Source organism: Anser cygnoides, chromosome Z, assembly GCF_040182565.1.
Source record: "Anser cygnoides isolate HZ-2024a breed goose chromosome Z, Taihu_goose_T2T_genome, whole genome shotgun sequence".
Taxonomy (NCBI): Eukaryota; Metazoa; Chordata; class Aves; order Anseriformes; family Anatidae; genus Anser; species Anser cygnoides.
In genome coordinates this window covers 37,101,766-37,121,419 of record NC_089912.1, presented here as the reverse complement: position 1 = coordinate 37,121,419, position 19,654 = coordinate 37,101,766, and the positions used below count along the sequence as shown (strand labels likewise).

At 41.5% G+C, this 19,654-nt stretch overlaps 1 protein-coding gene, 1 long non-coding RNA gene and 1 other non-coding gene across 3 annotated transcripts in view; 1 reads left to right on the top strand and 2 right to left on the bottom strand.

The window, feature by feature from the left end:
* ROR2 (receptor tyrosine kinase like orphan receptor 2) overlaps nucleotides 1-13,027 on the bottom strand; it is a 152,007-nt gene extending 138,980 nt beyond the window's left edge. Inside the window, exon 1 of the mRNA XM_066987871.1 lies at nucleotides 12,362-13,027. Coding sequence (XP_066843972.1) covers nucleotides 12,362-12,764 — 403 coding nt within the window. The 5' untranslated portion in view covers nucleotides 12,765-13,027. The remainder of the gene's footprint in view (nucleotides 1-12,361) is intronic.
* LOC106045094 (uncharacterized) lies at nucleotides 12,891-17,748 on the top strand. The gene is made up of 4 exons (XR_001212615.3): nucleotides 12,891-13,025; nucleotides 15,028-15,184; nucleotides 15,567-15,715; nucleotides 16,664-17,748. It is a non-coding gene; the product is annotated as an uncharacterized lncRNA (long non-coding RNA).
* TRNAG-GCC (transfer RNA glycine (anticodon GCC)) lies at nucleotides 14,500-14,570 on the bottom strand. Its single transcript has one exon. It is a non-coding gene; the product is annotated as a tRNA-Gly (tRNA).
* Nucleotides 17,749-19,654: the final 1,906 nt, after the last annotated feature.

The following is a 19,654-nucleotide window of genomic DNA, read 5'->3' as shown; positions in this document are numbered from 1 at the left end:
CATAAACGGGATAAGAATCCAGCTCCTCTGCTCAGACGAGTCCATCCACCCCAGCCTACTCCCACCTCATCAGAGCTGTGCTCCCCATTTCATTCTTTCCTGGTTTCACTCCTGTGTCCTACAAAAGAGAAGTACAGACACTGATACCAGCAGACTTTCTGAAGCAACAATATGAAGGAATCTTAATAATGGCTCAGTTAGTCACTGACAACCATCTTTTTGGAGTATTTCACTCTACCTCCTATTTAGATATTTTTTTTCCAGACAACAGGCACTGTGAATCACTTTGAAGTGCTTCCTACCCTCAGTGGCCACCACAGTACGTGTGAGAGTTCCTTAGATCTAAAGTGGTAAGTAACGGGGGCAAAGATTAGTCAAAAAAAAAAAAAAAAGAAAAAGAAAAGTCTCAGAGTGAAATATAACATAGGGAAAAAATAAATCCCTGGGAACAGAAAAGTAAAGTGAAGGCAAAGGACAAGAAGGTGGGAGTTACAGAACTATGGACAATCCCATTGAGACAATGAGAAGTGCATATATTTATTCTTACATTATTTCTAACAATTCTAAGACCATAAGTTATTTTGGATGAATGTTAATGTTTAAAACTGAGATTACATCATATACTCTGAAACATACAGTAGTTTTAATAAATTGCATGGTCTTGCAACATATGACTCACAGAATATCATATTTTAAATTGGAAAAAAAAAAAGAACAAAGGGGGGGGGGGCAAGAAAACATTAACCAGTATGAGATTAAAGAATATAATTTTAATCTTTTTAAATGATGCAGACGTGATATTAAAGAGAAAGACAAACCATTATTTGCAATAGGTTTTCTATGAACTTTGTCTGAACTCAGGAAAAAAAATGTATCTTTGGAAATAGTGATGTCTGAACTCCACCTTTCAAAATGATGAATTTTATCCTCTGGTACAGTTATGACAAAATACTGTGATAAGTTACAGAAAGGCAAGTTATTTAAGAAGAAACCACAGAAGCAAAACTTAGGCACATCACAAGAGTTTCTGCCGAGGGAAGTTTACCTCCCAAGGACTGTAATATAACATCTCCCATCCTGCACTGAATAACAGCATGAAGCTAAGGCACCAAGGGAAAATGAAGGCATTGCTTAGTTTGAGGAGTAACAATCTCACATGGTTCTCATAGGTGAAATATGAAAACATGATGTGGAGGTGAATGCAAACTCATTGGAAAACTCTAATAAGAGTTAATTATCAAAAATTAACTGCTACAATGGAGTTTAATGAGTTTTGGTGCTAATGATACCCCACTTATTGAAATCCACAGACAATACCAAGGTGCAAGGCATTGCCAGCTTCTGATCTTGGCAGATGAGAGAAAATGTCAGCCAAAAAAATGGTATGCAATGGGCAGAAATGAAGAAATGCAGTTCAGTAACGACAAGGAGAGGTTTCCATGCTTAAAAAATCGCACTGGTGCAGAATGAGGATGAACAGTCTTGGCAACAATCTGCATAAAAGATCTGGAGCAGATCAGAACTTGAGCAATGCCATTCTGCCACAAAACAGTCAGACATCACTTGGGGAAATAAAAGCAACGTCATCTAGTAAATATAGGAAATAACCCTTTTCCTTTACCCAGTGCTGGTACAGCCTGAGCTGGAATACTCCAGTTTGGGTTAGTGCACTTCAAGAAAGATGTTCTGGAGAAAGGCCAGTGGGAAAGAATGAGCATGGCCAAGAGATTCAGAAAACATGATATAAGAGAGAAGGCTGGGGAAATCATTTTGTGTTGGGGGAGGCTCTAAGAAGGGATATCTATAAGAAAACAATACCGTTTTTGAAAAGGGTTTGTTTCAAAGTTCAGGAGATGTTTCAAAGCTTGCGAAAATCCTACAGTACAGCTACAAGGGGTGGAGGAATGAAGAGTAACAGGGAGTAATGCATTTAAACCGCAACCACGGAAGAGTATATACTCTGCCTGCCTATATTCATGCCCATGTGCTTGCTTATGGAGGTCACTCAGCCTCTGCTCCTGTCACCTCCTGAGAACAGGCTATGCTGGCAGTAGGTGGTTCTGTCTTGAAGAACAGATAATCGGACCTCTTGAGGTCCCCTTTTCCTTTAATGATACAGTTGTTTCTGAAGCTCTTGAGACTTAAAAGACACTTGAAGAATTTCTATGATGCCTAACACACCAACACTAAGCTTTGATTTTTTTTTTCTGTTTATTTCTAGAAATGGTAAACCATGTACCAATGACCAAAACTAACAGAGATGACATTTCTGGTATTTCACTGATCACTGAAGACTTCTCTGCAGGAAGAAGTTACTACACCTAGTTTACTCTGTGGTTTCACACTGAACTAGTACTTTCTAATAACAACCTCTGTGGACACAGTAAGTGTTTGGTAAATGTGAGGTAATGTTTGCCACTTTTTCGAATATTGAAGATGGGCTGTAAAATTATACCTTCCCTTTTTGCGGTACTTTCCTGTGTAAACATATCCATCCCCAAGTTCCAGAATCAAAACTGTTCCTAACTTTAGATTTGAGCTTCAGATTGTGGAAGAGGTTAACTTCTGAAATTTGACTTTCCTAACTCTATATGCTCTTGGCTTTGACTGGCATGATTTAAAGTTTTTCCTACCTTTGGTATACTGATAAATAACACTGACAAAAATATTTGTGTGTTTTTCAAAAACATTATTCAAATACTCTCTAGACATAAAATTTGCAATTTTTTTTTTTTTTGCTTCTTTGAAAGCCACAATATCAGGAATGTGATGCAGATTCTCTATTACCTATGAGAGAAACGATCTCTGAATCCTGTTTCTACAAAGACCAAGACAGAAAAAGATAACTGTGAGATCAGTTCTAGAAAAACAGGTTGAATAAGTATCTACAATTTTAGATATTAATATCCAAATTCACTGAGTTTGCAAAACCAAGCATAAAGAACAGACTCACCCTCACAAGATATTTATTAACTACTGCTTCTGGTCTGGCTGGAAATTCTTAAAAAAAAAAAAAAAAAAGTCAATTTGTTGTATTAAATTGCTTCCAGGCAGAACATGGAAGCATGGTTATTTTTAAAATTATAAAAAAAAAAAAAAACAGCCAATGTATTTTCCTTATGTAGGTTTGGTTCAGATCCTGTCCAAGCTTGTAATTTTATCTACATAATACAACTTTCCCCTTTGTAAGGGATTCTGGTCTATCATGAAGGAAGTCATCATTAACCACCAATATAACGACAATATTTTAAAATATTATTTTATGTTTAAGGTCACCCTTCAGCTATTGGTTTCCTAGGATACTTTAAATGATTTTTATTTCCCATTGCCAGTAAAGGAATTTCTCATATGAACATAATTCCTTGGTTTCTATGTCAGAATCTCCTCTGTTTTTTCTTTGCAACTGTATGGGAAAAGTGCTTCAAATCCCTTCTAAAGAAGCATGATTTGTATTTCTCCACAGAAAGACAACAAATTAAAAATGTAGTTACAGCTAGATGCATTTTGAACTTAGAATATTCAAGTAGTTTTAGTTAAATAACAACAACAACAAAAAAAAAACTTTAATAGATTGAAGATTTAATAGATCTGTATAACCTTCACAAAATTTTCCTTTTGCATATTTCATTGTTTATTCTACTAAAAAGACTCTCATGCTTTGTTAGCACACTTAATTTAAAATGATTATGCATTCTTAGCTGGTACAATGCAATACAAAACAGATTGGAATCCCAAAACCCAGCCTAAGCCACAACTGAAAGAGGTTCGACTACTCACACACAATAAATGACGAAGGGTATCTGTGGTGAGAAGAAGTAACCAACAACTAATTAAACACTTGTTTGCAGACTAGACTTTCGAGGCGAGTGAGATTTTTATTTAAGGAACACACGTTAGGCTCAGACCTGCAGAATCTGAATCTTAGATAGCCATCAGGTGTGAGAATATTGCAAAAAGTGTCTCTAAAATTTCTAGCCCACACAGTCATGCTAATATTTCTGCATATCACATTTTCTGTCTCTGAGAGCAGAGCCCTGTGGGGATTTAGGTGATTCTGTGCTGAGGCTGCCGCATGCCGCCCTCCAGCCTCTCCTGTGACAGCATCCAGGCTCCTGGGGACAGTCAGCGAGCCAGCTCCACCAGCCCTTGGGTGGGTTCTGCAGGGCTCATTTTTGGCCAGTCAGCTCTCTTCTATCAGGTTTGGGTGATTTCATGTTACTTGACAAGCACACCTCAGGGCAGGCACAACTGTTCATAAAGGAAAATGCTTCCTTCGCATGTTAGTGAAATATACACACCAACACACATTTTGAATCAGAACAAGATTTTTACTGTCTAAAATAAAGCAGTGTATTACATTCGGATATGCTATCTAAAATGTATTGGCATAGCTTCCACTTGCCTCTTTATGTTTTCTTCTAATGTTTTTCTTTTTGTAATAACAGGTAGAAATTAATACATACAGAAACATCACTGCCACATCATTATGTTTGTTATTGTTGTTTTTCTATAATTTAATTCTGACATGTCGTCTTCTACACTAGCAGTAGCTACAGGAAAAGCTTGTCAAATTTTCTCCCAGATTATGCACTCATTTTATACACTATGAAATCTCAACATGTACTTTCCATCATATAACTTCCTTCTAAAAGTTTACGGTGATCAAGTGTGCAGAAGATTTTATACATCATCAGGGTCTCTTAAGTTTTCAAACAGCTTTTTTATTATTGTTATTATTATTACTGGTTCATAGAAGAAATTCACAAAACCTATTTTAAAGTAACTTAGCTGTTATAGTCCAGGTCTGTCAAGTAGTACTATTCATATTGTTTTCGTTTTCTGATCTTGCTCTATCCAGCAATATTTCTGATGCATACAAATCCAGATAAATTTGATGAATGTTTCTAGTACTGTCCTTCTTGCCTTTTGCGTTGCAGAAATGTCTTGTTCTTCTTTCATCAAACCTTTATTTGTTCTACATCCAAGCGAGCTTCTGTGAGGATGTCCCACAGCATCCTCACCTGATCCCCGGAGGCGCTGCTGTGACTCAGCCCTCCTGCCACCAGCTGTGCAGTCCCACTCCTTCCCTTGTGCCAGCACTGTTGATCCCACAGACAACTAGTTTTACTGTATCTCTCTCACACAGACTTACTGTACCAGTAACAGATTGTTATTTCTTTATATACACCTGAACCCTCATGGAAATCCAGTAATTAACCAGGGTTAGTCAATGAAGTATTAAATAGCTTGTGATATGAGACAAATTTAAGACAAAGCATACAAAGAAACAGACAATAGTGACCAGCATGACAGCACACAGTTAGCTTAACCATTAAATGAGAGATTTCTGGAGACATCACACCAAGGAAAGATAATGATTAGTTTTACAAGTGTTTATGGGAAGCAATTATAAAGCATGAAGGAAGAATTGAGGAAAGTGTGTGACAGGGTATTGTGAACTAAATGGAGATTCATTACTTCTGCTGTTGGAAGATGCTACTGCTGCCAGAGTTCCCATCCTTCTCCCAGCTAATCAGTGAAATGTTCTTACCAAAGTCTGCCATATCTAAACTGGGCAGTGAAACTGGTGACCTCCTTCTAATCCCCAGCCTGGTAACCAGCACTATAAAAGCTACAACTTCCTCTGGCCTGTTGTCAGTGCTTGCTCATATGAGAGCTCATGTGTTCATCAATGACGAAATCAACCATCTTAGTTTAGACCAAGTGAATGGATTTTGCCAACATTGACTGAAACCAGGTGCTGAAAGCCCACCCACTGCTCTGACAGAAGATCTCAAAAGGCAGTAACACCCAGCAGGAAGGAAAAGATGAAGAACTGGGGATGGGGAAGGAGGCAACTTCTTTCAGCAGTCCTGCTAGTTATGAATGGTGTCTGTCCATATGCAATTAAGAAGTACAATAGTTACAGCTTGTTAAGGGTATTAAAAGTGGAATATTAATTTCTTTAAAAATATTTTTTTTAATGATTAATTCTAACATTTTACTGTAAATGACAACTCAAATGACTGAGCACTGCTCTGAATTAACCCCCTACTAAGATTTTTCTTTCTCTGCTCATGAATTTTGTTCTTCAGAAAAATCTGTGGTGTCTCCCAGAAGCCCAAGCTAGAGGTTTGGGACCTACCTCTGCTGTTGTCAACAAGGAGCAAAGAAAGATCCTGCACTTGTGCAGGGGTCTGCCAGTCTTGCTAGTTTGTATTTGGGTAGAGCTCTGTGACTCCTCTTTTAGACTCGCATACGATGACTTTCTTTTTGCTTACAGTTCATGTAATGTAGAAGAGAATGTTTCTGCATTTGACTACAACAAATCAAACTCTACTATTTACAACATAGTTTTTCTTCTTTTTATTTTTTTTCCTTAAGAAACATGGAAAAAATTCTTACTGCTTATTGCTGTGAGCTAGTTGTCCTCTATCTACTCTACGCTTGGATATGTGACTGTGTTAATACTTTGGTAAGGAATTATTTCTTTGATCATTTAATTTATGATTAAACAGGGCAGTCACGTACATTGTTCTGAAAAGTGAAACTTCATAATTTTTGGAGAACTAACTGGGGGGTTGGGGAGTGGTTGTGTTAAACTACCGAAAGCAAGGAAAACAGTTACAGAAGCCACTGCATCTTGAAATAATACTTACCAGATGAACTGCTGAATGAACATCCTAGAGCAGTATTGATGAGGACAAGGGGCAATAACCTGGAGTTACAGAATAAAACATTTATGCTACGGATATTAGAGGAAAAGTCCAAGCAGAGCAATTAGAAGACAGAAGAAATCTAAACTCTGTAGAGGTTCCACAGATGTGATGATACGTACATAGGGTTTTTTCTTTCAAGAGAGAATCAAATGTGTGCTTGTAGTTTCTTTTTAAATGTTTACATCACCTGAAGAGGAACTATCAAATCTAAAATTATACTTAGATGCATGGGTGCCATTTGAAATTGATGTAGAGCTCAGTGACAAAATACCTATGGAGACCCAATAGAAGTGCCTGATTGGGCTACTCAGCTTTTAAAACCGGATACTGGGGACACTGGAGTCTGGAACAGTTTCCCATTGATTTCACTTGGCATTTCCTGCAAGCAGTACCACCACAAAACATCTTCCTGTTGCTCCAGCAAAAGCAACATAGCGTTTACTGAAAAGGTCTTGTCTATTTTCATCATGCAAATTCTCTGTTCTCCTCTGCCCATGTAGCATTTCACTACTGCCGAGTCCTTTTCCCTGTCAGTAGAGTATCAGAGCTTGCTGATTTAACTAACTAATCAAAGAGCTTCAGGTGCCAGTGATACTGCACACTAACAACACTTTGAGGGGATATCAGTGATGTCTGTCTGCTCTGTCCTGAACTCAGAGAAAACAGATACATAAGACCATGCTCATTCTTCAAATACCTTCTACTGAAACAGCAATATCGTTTTATCCTTTCTCTTTGATCAGCTATTGCGTACCACACTTCTTTACCATCACAGATGCACATGCATTGTGACAGTTTATGTGGCAAAACCAGAAAGCATCAGTACAAATGAAGAACAATTCAATCAGCAGACAGCAGCATAGCCCATTTGTTTCAGGAAGCAGTGCACACAACAGCCTATGCAGGTACAAACTAATCTTAAACCAGCTCAGGAGCTCTTGATAGGATATTAACACACTACTTCTTCAACAAACTTTGTAAATTGCTTCAGACCCGTGTGAAGCACCTGGTAAGCTAGCTAAGCGTACAGTAAGTGGGATGCATCTACTTATCCCCATTACAATAAGCATGTACAGCTAGTAAAATGCATTTTTTACTGTGATTTCTTGTTTTCACTGAAATTGTAACGCAGATTTTTGTTCTTAAATTAAAACTGTTTTCCACTACCAGTTAAAAGGCAAAGACATACTCTACAGGTAAGGGATCATGCTGATTTTCTGTAAAATGTCTTACTGCCACTAGGAAAGTCATATACTGCCATTTTCATCTCCGAAAAAAATAGATCATCAACCAACATAGCTCAGAAAATAATGGAAATTCTTTCCCAAAGTAGCTGAGGAGGGCAAACAGATGGAAGGAGAAAAATATTAGTTGTGGGTCAGGTCGTGGAGAGTGTCAGAAAAACTATCTAGCTGGGTGTTTGTAAATGAATATTAGTGCATGGCAAAGGCTTGGAAAAAAATGAATGCAAAAGGGGTTGATCACTCCAAACCACTCACACGTTTAGACAAAACCAAGAGGAAAGGCAATCATTTAAGTTAAATTGATGTTTGCCCAGAATGGTTACTAGCAATGCTGCAGGAATCTGCAGTATAAGTAACAATAAAAAGCAGGATTAACAAACAATGCATCTTCTTTCAGTGCACCAAAATCCTGTCGTTTCTTTTCTTTGAAGCTTTAACTACTTTGTAGTCACTGGATTAGAAGACTTGAGGACTTGCATACTTTCCAGACATGCTGAGCCTAATGACAACTTCCTTTACAAAGCAACAGCCTCACAATGAATAAACAAAGTTAAATAGCAAGCTATCCTTCGCACAGAGAACATAGTGACAGATGCTATAAATTAGATGGAATACTCTAAGTAGCATTTCTTTCCTCTGAGCAACCGCACAACACAGCAGAGAACATCTACAGAAAGATTTATGTAGGAAAACCGAAGGGAGTTAGCTTCATATTTTTGCTTTGCCTGCAACGTTCAAAATAATAAAAAGAGGATCTGAAAAATAAATTATCTCGGTCAAAAGTACGATTAAAGACCTCAGATGCTGATGGCTTCTAGCTGACATTTTCATTGAACACAAAATGTAAATTTCAGTCTTTGAAAAAAACAGTGAAACCGTGAGGAGGACGCAAGTCTTATATACAGAATATTCACATGGCTATCAAACGAAAGAGAATACCTATTACCATTCTTCCTTTTTCAATGTAATTCTCATTGGCTAGTGGGTTAAGTCTGTCCGTCTGATTCCTAATTAGTGGTCAAATATATTTCTATGCCAACGACAGTTCTGGAAGCCATTCACACCTTATAGAAAGTGCAGTGAGTGTAGAAAAAGATCACCTTTCCTGCAAACAACTGGAAGCTCACTAAATAGGACGAATTTGCCTGGTCTGCCAACTGGTCCTTTTCTCCCTGCATCTTGCATTTCTATGCTATTTACAGCAGAAAGGAGATTAAGGAGAAAACACCAATTCCATTACAAACACTTAACATAATCAAGACACTCCAGGGGAAAAATCTTTCGGTGTCAACCCCTGACCCTAGGATAAACTTCACGACTGAATTGCTTAACCATTTAATTAACGCAAGAAAAACTTGATTAAAGTTTGGTCATGCTTAAAGTAGTCTGCGTAGTCAATGCCATTTATTAAAAAGCTCTGTGAAGATTCCTTGTATTCAAAGCTGCATGGACTTTTACCAGGTGACCTAAGTACACTTTCCAGAGCTGAATCTCATTTATTAAAGTCAGGAGGGGGCTATAGCTAAATCCCATGCAACTTTAAAGATTCAAGCATTTTACAGCTTTTTGTAGTGAGGTATTTAAAAGTGCTCAGAAGTAATCTGTACTTTACTCATTTCTCCACTAACACTGTACTCTAAGAAATGAGTTGTTTTTTTTTCTTTGTAATGTTGGATAGAAGTTTACGCACCACAGGGCTTGCAAAATCATAGCACAGAGTTACCATTATGTTTTCGTTCCCAGACACTCTGTTGACAGAAATTATTTATTTTTTAAACACAACGTTCTGCATACTTTGTGAGTCACGTGAGTATTAACTTCAGGTCGAATAAATTCCTATTTAACGGTAAAGGCGTGAAACAAGTTAAGTAAACCGCAGCGCGTGTCCTGGAAGTGGAGCACATCGTGCGTGCACCGACACTTCCAGGAAAACAACATCCCAGTCTCTGTCCCTTGGTAACTCGGTCGTATTCCGAAGAGAGCCCAGAAAAGACTGAAATAACCTTTTTCAAAAATAAACACCGAAATTAAGCGTGGGCGAACACACACTCTGTTCGCCGTTAAGCGACTCTAATTAGAGAGAGGAGCACAGATTTAACGACGGCAGCCCTCGAGGATCCGTCGCTGCCATGCCCCCAGCCGCTGGAGCCCCCAGCCGCACCGCCTGCCCACGCTTCCCGCAGCTGGCTGGGACCACCAGCACAAGCCCACTTTCAGGGCAGCACAGAGCGAGGAGACATACACAAATGTTGTGTACGCGTCCCCCTGCGGCGCCGGTTTGCGGTCGTGCACTGCCCCCAGGACGTTTCCCCGACGTGGGGTGCCCACGGGTGATGAGCGCAGGCAGGAGAAGCAGGAAAGCGCCGCCGTCCGTGGGGCACGGCGTTTCGGAGCTTTTTCTGTGGGAAAAAGGCAGGCAGCGAGGGGAGAGGGAAGGGCTCTGCCTCAGGAGACCCCCCTCCCGAGACCCCGCTGGGGGAGGATCGGGGGGCAACCCGCGCAATTTGTTAGCGGTCCCCCCCTTCAAAGGAGCAATAAAGGCGCTAGGAAAAATAAACGCAACGGGAACTGACCCCAAATCCGCGAGCGGTGACACCCTCCCCCCGGAAAACCCTCAGACCTCTAGCTTTCTGCTGACCCTCTCCCTTCACGGTAAGGCAACAAATGGCAAGACCTAGGACCCCGGCGCTGAATAACAGGAAATATAGGCATCTGTCACCTCCCGGGGAGAGGTAAATGGATTAGCGAGAGCAACAAAGGGAAGAAAAGCCCTTTCAAACGTGCAATTGATTAACAAGTCCCCTCTAATCTGCAGCATCACTGTTTTTCCTTAAAGACATCATCGGTCTCCTCCTGCACCTCGGTGCAATTAAGCCAGGGTCGGGAAAGGCGGGGGAGGAAGGCGCTGCTCGCCCGCCCGCCCGGCCAGGACAGCAGGGGAAGGTTTTCCAGCCCGGCAAGGAAACGGTGCCTCCTCTCACCTCGCCCTCAGTCCCTAGGCGAAGCGCCCCGGGAAGGAGTTTCTGAGCAAGGTTTATCTGCCGCGAAAGGGGAGAGGGCAATTCTGGAGGGAATGGTTTTAGGAAAGATCAAAGAGCTGAATCCGGCAGCTTCTACCCCACCTCCCCACCCCCCCACCCCCAGCGCGTTTCACATCCTGGGGAAAACGAAAAGGGTAAGCCACCCCCCTTTCTGCTCCGAAAGCGCCACACATCTTAGGCGTGCGTGGAAGGAAGGGGAAAAATAATTAAACTATAAGTAAATAAATAAATGAAGAAAAAAAAATAATGGAAAAAGAAAAAAAAAAAGTTATGCGGCTTCTTTTACAGGAACTCTTACACCATCGCGGCTCTCTAACCCCACACGCTCCCTAAGGTCCCTATAAATCACGGCGCTCGCCTCGGAGGTGCCGGACAAACTGCCAACTGTTCAGCAGCCGCTCTGCCGCTGCCGCGGCGCAAGGTCAGATGTTAATAAGGGCAGCTTATTCAGCCCCCAAAACAATCGCGGAGCTCGCTGAACCGAGTCCTAGCGTTTCCCGAGCCCAAAGGCAGATCTCCTCCGTCGCCGAGGGTCGGCCGGGTACCCAAGGGACACGGGACCTTCCCGAGCTAGGAAACACACAGAAGGAGTCTCTGCTGAGCCTCCGTCGGCTGCAAGCGCGGCGGCTGCCCCTCGCTCATTCGACTTTAAGCCCCCGGCCCCCCCTCCCCCTGGTTCCCGCTGAGGTTCTGGCAACACTCAACGTCCCAAATAATAACACATTATTATAACCGCTCCGAGGGGAGGGCTGGAGGGCGGGCAGACTGAAGGAGGAGGCTCCACTCGCTGCTATCCACCCTCGGCAACAACAAAACCCCGAACTTTTCCTTTGTTTTCTCCCTCTTCCCCCCTCCCACCGACCGCCACCACCCAGCTCCGGTGCGCGCCGGCGGCGGCGGGGGGGGGGGGCACGGAGCGCACACCGCCGCCGGAGCGGGGCCGAGGCGCGGGGATGCACCGGGGGGGAAGGTGAATTTTTGGCGAGCCCTCCTCGAGAGGGGCCACCGCCGCCCCCCTCGTAAGGAGTCGACATCAGGTTTCCATTTTGCAAAGAACCAAAAAAAAAAAAAAAAAAAAAAAGAGAGAAAAGAAAAAGTAGGAGAGAGAGGAGAGGAAAAAAAAAAAAAAAAGGAAGGAGAGAAAGAAAGAGGGACACCAAAACAAAGTAATCAACACCAAATGGGGATGCTGGCGGCTCCTCCGGTCCCAAACGCACAAGCACATTCCCCTGGAAGCCCCCCTCCCCTTTTCCCCGCAGACCCCCTTCCCAAAAAGCGGCGGCGGCGGCGTTGTCCCCCACTCCGGCGGGTCTCCCTCTCCCCCCCCCCCCCCCCCCCCGTCGCATCCCCTCCTTACCTGCGGCTCGGAGGCGGAGGATGGCTGCGGCCGCCAGCAGGGTGAGGATGCGGCCCGCCGCCCCCCGCCGCCCGGCCGGTCCCGCCGCGGGGACCATGCTGCCCGGAGCGAGCCCGGCTCCCTGCGGGCGGAGCGGTGCCGCCGCGCTGCGCTGCGCTGCCCTGCGCGGAGAGGTGCGGAGCGGAGCGGTGCGGTGCGGTGCGAAGCGATGCGGTGCGGTGCGGTGCGGTGCGGAGCGGGGAGGTGCGCAGCGGGTGTCCCCGGCACCGCCGCCCCGGCTCTGCGCTGCCGCTAGCGGACTGTCCCCGACTGGGGGCGGAGGGAGCCGCGCTCCTCTCCCCTCCTCCTCCTCCTCCTCCTCCTCCTCCTCCACCTCCTCCTCCTCCTCCGCCTTCCCCAGCATCCCAACGTCACCGGGGACAAATCCGACACAGTGGAGGGGAGGGAGAGGCGCCGAGGGCCGGACGGTCCCTGCGCTCCGGCACCCTCTGCCGGGGGCTGCCCCCTCCTCCGCGCCGGCTCCCGCTGTCCCGAGCCCCCCGGGCAGGGGGAAAGCCCCGCGGCCCTTCCGAGGGGCGAGTGCCGACGCTCCCAATCCCCCCGGACGGCCGGAGTTAAGTTTTACTTTCCGTCCCGAGCAGGGAGGAGAGCCCTCTGCCCCCAAGTAAGGCTTCAAAACATTTCAGAAAATGATTTATTGCCGGAAATGAGGACGCCGTAAGCGCGATTTGAATATGCTTTCCTAAATCCTTTTTAGCTTATGCTTTCTGCAGTTCAAATAAACCAGCACGCTAAGGTAACGCAGACCCGGGAGCAGGCATCTGTTAACTGCATCACGAGCGCCAAAAAGGCGCGTCTTAGTTTGACGTACTTTTAAAGTTATAACTCAACTGCACATTTAGTCAGATGTCTTCTCCACAAATACAGACTTCCCTTTTCTTTAGACTTTGATACTAAGGATGTGAGTTCGAGTAATGCTGAATATATGCTCTTAGTATATGTATAAATATATACAAATCTCTTAACAACTTCCCCCCATCAAGCTTTAAACGTACACGTTTCAGTGGTAGCGATTTTACATTAAATTTCTCTATTGCAAACACAAGAAAATGCTACAAAATACTCTTCTCTTCTTGCTTTTGCATCTCGTTTCTTCCCTCTCAGCTCTCCAGTTCCACCTTGAAAATTCTTCTGGCACCTACAGATGACAAAGGAAGGTCCTGATCCCGCTTTGGTAGGAATGTAGGACTGGCTGAATCCAGTCCCTTGCCATCACAACAACACTTTTTGTAATCCCTTTCATAAACAAATGAAACCCAACTTTAGAGTACTGAGGACTTTCTTTCTTAAAAATGATTTCCACCCTTTTGATTAGAAGGCTGCTCCAGACCTCGCCTCTTCAATGCTTAGAAAGCTATTTCCAATCTCCAGTCTAAATTTATTCATGATCAGTTTATATTCCTTGCCTCTCGTGCCACTATTATCTTTTCATTTAAGTATCTTCCCACTTCCCCTTTCTATTGAAATAGAAAGAGAAATACCCCTCAACCTTTATTTTGCTGCACTAAAGCTTAAATTGTCAAATTTCCTCTGGAATGAACAACTCTGCACTCCTTGATCACCTCCGCCCCACCCCCCCCCCCCACCCTCTTCTGTTTTTTGTCTGCGCTTTTGGAAATCTGGTTGAATTTTTCTAAAGCTCTGCGTATATTAGACATGCTTTCTCTTCCAAAGCACTTGCACTTTCCTTTCAGTGCTAAAAAGGCTAATATGCCCTGATGATTATTGCACCTTTCCGCTTAACAGATATGCTATGATGTGTTAGGAAATCTACATCCTCTGTCTTTATAGGTTCCAGTATATTCCTTAACAGCAGTGAACTAAATCAAGTGTCAGTCCAGCCTGGCACTCCCCCTTCACCCCTCTTTTTTTTTTTTTCTCTTCGTATCTCAACTTATCAAGTTCAGTTCTTTTTGCAATATCGTAGGAACTTTATGTTGGAAAAGTTACACTGCTCCATCTTTCATCAAGAATGGCTCTGTGTCAGCAAAACAGACTTAGATGTACATTGATAATCATAGAATCGTTAAAGCTGGAGAGACCTCCATGATCATCTATAGTCCAACCAACAAAGATGTTGCATTGGCCAGGAATCGAACCCGGGCCTCCCGCGTGGCAGGCGAGAATTCTACCACTGAACCACCAATGCAAGCTTGAGATTATTCTGATGTGTCAAAAACAAAACAGCACACAACAACATCCTCTATTCAATATGAGAGACAAATGATGAAGAGCATCCTTCCACATAATATTTTCAAATTCAAAATTTCTCCTTTCCCTCTCTTCTGCCAGCTCCTCATCCAATTTACAGCCTATGAATCACCTTCATCTTAACCTGTAATTTCCTTGTTGGAGGTATATGAGATGTTTAACTCAAGTCCAGATGAATGAGATCTAGTATAAACTTCTTGTTTTGAAAACCGCTTTAAAGGAAGCTATTAGTTCAACTGACTTTAGATCTCTTCAGTAAATACATTGTATTCTATACACTTCCATGATATTAACTTATTTTTTCCTCCAAACTGTTCCAAAGCTTTGCAAATTAAAAATAGATCTGTAGGTGTCTGGATGATTTTTTCCTTACTCTTCATAAATATCACCTACAGAGGTGAAGAGACCTGATCTCATGGGAAATGAGCAAGCCTGCACAGCCAGCCACGTAAAATGATATGTGAAGCATATGCAGTGCACAAGCTGACGATAACAAAAAGACTGTACACTCTTCTGCTCCTCTCTAAAATAAAGCTGCATTTGCCACTGATGGTAAGTAGCCAGGATGTTTCTTACTTCCTAGTTATACGATACTGCATTCCTTTTGGTAGGTTACATGGATGGGGGGGCAAACATTAGTAACTAGACCTGCAGTTGAATGCATTCTTTCTCCTTTGCCTTATTCTTTATTCCTGCTCTCATAAAAATAAATAAATAAACTCACAAAATAATTAGGATATTGATACAAATAATTTTTTTGCACTTGGGAACAAATTAGCATTTGATAGAGACTTCATTTGTGAGTGGTTGTTATGTTATGTATGAAGGCCAAATTACCAGAACAAGTTAGATACTGAGAATTTGCCTCCTTCGCAGCCACAAAAGATTTTGTCACTGACCACAGAAGCTATCATTTCATATTTCACATTTGCAGGAAGAATCACTTGGCAGAACTGAGATGAAGTCACCAGAGTGAAGAAACCACAGTATGAATTCTTGTTGTGTGTTGTAGAAAGACATGTACAGTGGGAAGAGAAGGATGGACAATTGCACATTTCTTCTGAGTTGGTTCACCCTACCCATGTAAGCCATTAGAGTGCTCGCTTGTGTTCTGTAGCATATGGTCCCAAACTGTTTTGTCACTATTTGACAAAGAAAAAGCTGTGAGCGTATTTGTTTGCATGACCATATGGTACGTGCCTGATAGGCGTAGCTGGGAGCAACAGGGAGAGCTGGAGTTTGGCCTGAGCTTGCCTGGAAATCCCTGATAGAGTTTGGATGAATTCCATTTGCCATGTGTGTCTGCTTTCGTAATAAACATAATGAAAACACTTTAAAGAAAATGTAAGTTCTCATGTGGTTTGAGCTTCAAGGACATAGTGTTCCTACAATCATTTTACAAGCTCAAATAAGTTTTAACTGGTGCACTATCTTTATTGAAAAAAATAATTCCACACCTGATCTTTCTATTCCTATGATGTAAGCAGCACAGAAAACATTATTGCAGACATTACTTATATGCTCCATGTTTGCAGGATTAGCTTTTGGCTTTTCTTCTACAATTGTTATTACAACAGTGGAGAAGTATATCTCATAGTATCCGGTTAAAAGGCATAAGAAGCAGTCCAGCTAAATGGCTGGGACATTGAGCAAGGTGCACGAAGTCCATGAGACTGGTCACACTGATAAATGTTAGAGAATCACTTAATAAAAAACAATTTTGGAGAAGTCACTCAGAGAACAGTGCTATATATGCTATTCTCACATTCATACCTGCACATTTCTGATATTTTTAATGAAATCAGCAACTATTAAAATTAAATCAAAAAATAAGTTAAACACTCAACAGAAAACTTTTTCCTCTTACAGGAACAAAGTAGTATAATTTTTGAACCATGCTTTTAGATCACTATTTATGATGATTTAGATATAAGTTATATTGAGATACATATATGTGTACTAATAGTAAGCCTCAATACATATCTTGTAGAAAATATTTCACCTCTTCCTTTTTTTTTTTTTTTTAAACAGGCACAGAATTAATCTCCCTTCTTGCTGTTGTTTGCACCTCAACACACACAAATGTATCAAACAGTATTGCTACAGAAGCTGGCCCCCCACAGAATAAGCAGATCTGACAAGCATCCACGTAATCATCACTCTCGATAAATGGAGATCATCAAGGGCATTTCTCATCCCTAGAACTACAAGAAGCATTAACTCAGCTTTTCATTTATTTCATGAGGTAGTATGCACTCACAAAAATAGAGCTGATTTTCCTGACTAGTAAAATCATACCCTCCTGAAGGTCTGAGAAACATGTGGTGTCTTTAGTCTGATGCCTTCTCAATCCCCTCACTCATAGAAAGTGAAGGGAACAGGAATTTTCATCTCTCTTCTCTATCAGTTATTCCTACAGGTAAAACAATTAGAGAAAGACTTATTAAGGCTTAGAATGTGAATAAAGAACAGGATGTAATTTCTTTTATACGAATTAAGCAATAGCTTGAATGCCTGAATCAATCAATTTAATTTAGAGCTAAACTAATCCTCGAAGTCATTATGATTACACTAAAGAGTGAACTTGGCATTTGGCCTTTCATACCCCCAAAATAAAACAGAGGTTCTTTTTTCATGCAATTGTCATTAGCATTTGATGTAAGCTGTACTGAAATACTTCTATTTATTTTAGTAGTTAATGTCAGCCATCATCCTGGCACTAGAATGCCAGTCCTGTAAATAACATGCAAACAATTAAAATCATAACTATTATTTAATTTAGATAAATCTCAAAACAACGTCCTTCTTGTTCTGGCTGTCAAGCTGGAACACCAACAATCAGAAATTGGGCAGATTTCAAAGTAAAAAGAAGTTGTCTAAATGTCCTTAATCACCTAAGTTACTTGTTGAGTTCATACAGAACTAGAAGTCCGTTACCCAAAACCTCAGCAGTAGGATATTAAGTACTGCAGTACACGCAAAGCAACATTGAAAATTCATTACTCCAGTCAAGATGATATGAAAACCGTCAGTGGATGTAAACACCACAGAGTGGTACATAAGACAAGATAAAGTACAGTTCAATTTGAAAATAAATCAAAGTTTCCAAGTAACCACAAAACTCTATATTGTTTTATTTTGAAAGGTCAGCATCTAGACATCAAAATGTCCAAAACTGAACTGAAATGGGAGTTTAAAAATCAGCAACCAAAGGGTACCAACTTCAAAAAAAAGTCTGTTTTTGGTGGATGGGGGTGGGGAGCTGGGGGAGGCAGTGCTTGGTGAGAGAGGCAGGGGTTTTTTTTAGTTGGTTGGTTTTGTTTTCTTTTCTAAAACTAGCCTTAGCTAGAGAAGAGGCTGTCTTCAACATTGGCACACCGGGTTCAGGGCCACATCAAAGAGGGATCAGAATTTGTATGCTGTGTTCCCAAGTGCACTTAAGAGTTCTCCAGATGGGAGACATCTCATTACAAGCTTGTCAAAAGTGCATCAAAGACTGCCTTGGCTTTGAAAAAAAAAATAGATGGATATACTCAAGAAAGAGGTAAAATCTGTCAAAAACTAGAAGCAGGCAGCTCTTATTGCTTAGGCCACAAGCATGAATTTTCTTGCAATTCCTGTGCCTTTGCAGTCACAAAGCAGCCCCGAAATGGACAACAAACTTAGTCAAGAGAGCCAAGCTAAATACTCTGCAGTCCTGCACTAGGGATCCATCATGTGGTAAAGTGGAATTCCTCTCCTTCATTCTTCTCTCCCCACACTCAGGGGCACATATGGCATACACACATAAGGCAGCAAGAGCTACCATGGGAAGAACTTCAAAGATAACACACAAAGAGTAATGGGAACATGTTTACAAGTAAAATTCATTCGGTGTTGCTGTGTTCGATGGCACAGAGCAGATGAGTGCTACTGGCTTTCAGTATATGATCCCAACTGTTTTTCCTTTGGTCTATAACACTTTGAGGAAGACAGTCTGCCACATTTTTCCCTTCTCCCAACTACATTCTGAACTTCACACTTGTGAAAAGTAAATTCAGCGTACTGATGAATTTTCAAATGTCTGTGCCTGAGCAAATAGTTTATTCTGTAGCATTCACAGACCATTGTACTTACTGAGTAAGAACCTGAGAGTGACGTGAACTTGAACACAAGCATGAATACAACTGCTTAGCAGATATACACACAAAATTAATGGGCAGCATAGATAAAGACTTGGGACTAAAATACATCAAGGAAGATATGATTACAAAGAATTCTACATTTAAAACATTTTAAAGACTACATATATCCTTTTCTCCCCAGAGAGATATGTAAAGCCAGTCAGCTGGAATGAAAACATCGCCTGGGTCCCAAAGTCCCACATGGGCCACTGAAGTTCTCTTCTATTAAAAAAGCAAGTAAAGTTATTTTAAAACACATTTTTTGTCACTAATAATTGCAAGCTTCACTATGACTGGTTCAGCTGGTTTTGATTTGCAACACTGCTACCCATTTTATACCCATTGTCCTTTTGTTTCACTTTCTCTTGGTCTATGTACCAGTCCCATAAATAAAAACAACAACAACAAAATTGAACAATGGAATATTTCTGCTCACTTAAAGACAATTTCTACCTCTTCTTGTTCCCTTTTACTGGAATCAGAACAATTTGAACAGCTGTTCACTACACAACAATAAAAAGCAGTCTACATTTTTCTTGTCCCTCTTATATAACTTTTGTTGTTACTAAAGTGGAGTTTTAAATAAGTAATTATCCTGTCTCATCTATACAGTTATGGTCTTCAAATTCTACAGATAGGAAGAAGTTACCTAAGCATATATTTCCCTTCATTAAGGAAAATTTCCCTTCATTTCCCTTCATTTTTCCCTTCATTAACACCCCTTTGACATTCTGTGCCTTTCATTCACAAAAGAGACATGACAGGATTGGAAATGAACAATAATTAGGAAAAAAAAAAAAAAAGATTCCTACTTAGTCTTAGGTTTAAACTGCAAGCTCAGTCTGATCCACCAAGGAAG